Source organism: Trypanosoma grayi (assembly GCF_000691245.1).
Source record: "Trypanosoma grayi strain ANR4 Tgr_598_V1, whole genome shotgun sequence".
NCBI lineage: Eukaryota > Euglenozoa > Kinetoplastea > Trypanosomatida > Trypanosomatidae > Trypanosoma > Trypanosoma grayi.
This window is the reverse complement of record NW_008826217.1, coordinates 242-1,439: the sequence shown is the minus strand read 5'-3', so window position 1 is coordinate 1,439 and position 1,198 is coordinate 242. Positions and strand designations below refer to the sequence as shown.

The 1,198-nt window shown below is 55.1% G+C and overlaps 1 protein-coding gene across 1 annotated transcript; it reads right to left on the bottom strand.

Moving 5' to 3' along the window:
• Window positions 1–226: 226 nt before the first annotated feature.
• On the bottom strand, window positions 227–571 carry DQ04_05981000 (hypothetical protein; the record flags this gene model as incomplete). The annotated part of the gene is made up of 1 exon (XM_009314476.1): window positions 227–571. The coding sequence occupies one exon, from the start codon at window positions 569–571 to the stop codon at window positions 227–229; it is 345 nt and encodes a 114-aa protein (XP_009312751.1).
• Window positions 572–1,198: the final 627 nt, after the last annotated feature.

The following is a 1,198-nucleotide window of genomic DNA, read 5'->3' as shown; positions in this document are numbered from 1 at the left end:
CCCAATCCCTCCTCCCTCTCTCTACTACCGCTACTACTGCTACTCATACATACGCGCAGACACATATGCAGAGATGCACAACGACACACGCGGGTGTGCATGATCCCCCTCGCTCACCACTCCTGTCGCTAACACACACACACGAAAAAAAAACTAACAACAACAAACAAAACAAACATGAAAGCGACTTTTTGTTCTTGCTGCAATGCGTGCCATAACAACTACACTACGCGACCCCATCCCAGCCGTGCTTGCCGCCCATCCAACCAGCGCCCACGTAGAAGTGCCGATAGCGAATGTAGGTGTCGCTGGTCGGATAGTCGAGTGTATTGGGCTTGAACGCTTTGCGCAGCTCCGTCACCTTCTCCTTTGGGTAGTACTGCTCGAGGCAGTCGAAGTGCGCTTCTATCTTGTACTCGCAGTTACCGCCCTGCGCAAGGCAGAAGTCACGGGCCCAACGCGTCTCAGGGCACTTCAGCCGCGGGTTCTGGTCGGAGCACGGCAGCGGAACGGAGTGCTTTGGGTACTCCGAGAGGATATTCGGGAATATCTTCCACGTTTCTATGCCCATTCCGCCTATCTTCACTTCTACGCATTGGTGTGTGCGTGCGTGACGCACAGCAGAGAGGAAGAGAGAAAAAATAAATAAATAAATACCTGAACCCTTAACGCCGTGCACACCGACAACTACACGCATGTGCATGCCAAGGCCCTTGCCTGCCAGACTCACAGATGGACGGCTGGATGCAGGGTTCGTTCCGCACACGCCCGCCATCAAGAAACAAAGGCTCAGTACTCCGCTCTTGCCGGCCCCACGACGTGTGATGCCCGATGGCAGACTCAGGGGAGTAAGCGAGAGCAAATGAAGCACCCCTCAAACAACAACAGGGCACACACACCCACCCACACACACCCACACAATTAATAAAAGACACTCACCAGCCAAGAGAATATGACACCGGCAGGAAACAATAACTCCTTCCCAAATGCACTCGGATCCAGGCAAAGCCACCACCACCACAGCAGCAGCAATGCTTGTACCAACCACAAAAGTGAGTGGCGCGCTCCCACGCCTTTCTCTCTCTCTCTCTCTCTCCTCTTGTGCAGTTTGGCCGCATGGAGCTGCTGCTGCCGTCTGCGAAGACGTCGTTGGGTGCGGCCTCCGCCGTCTCGTCGTGGTCGCCGGCGCAACCTTGCG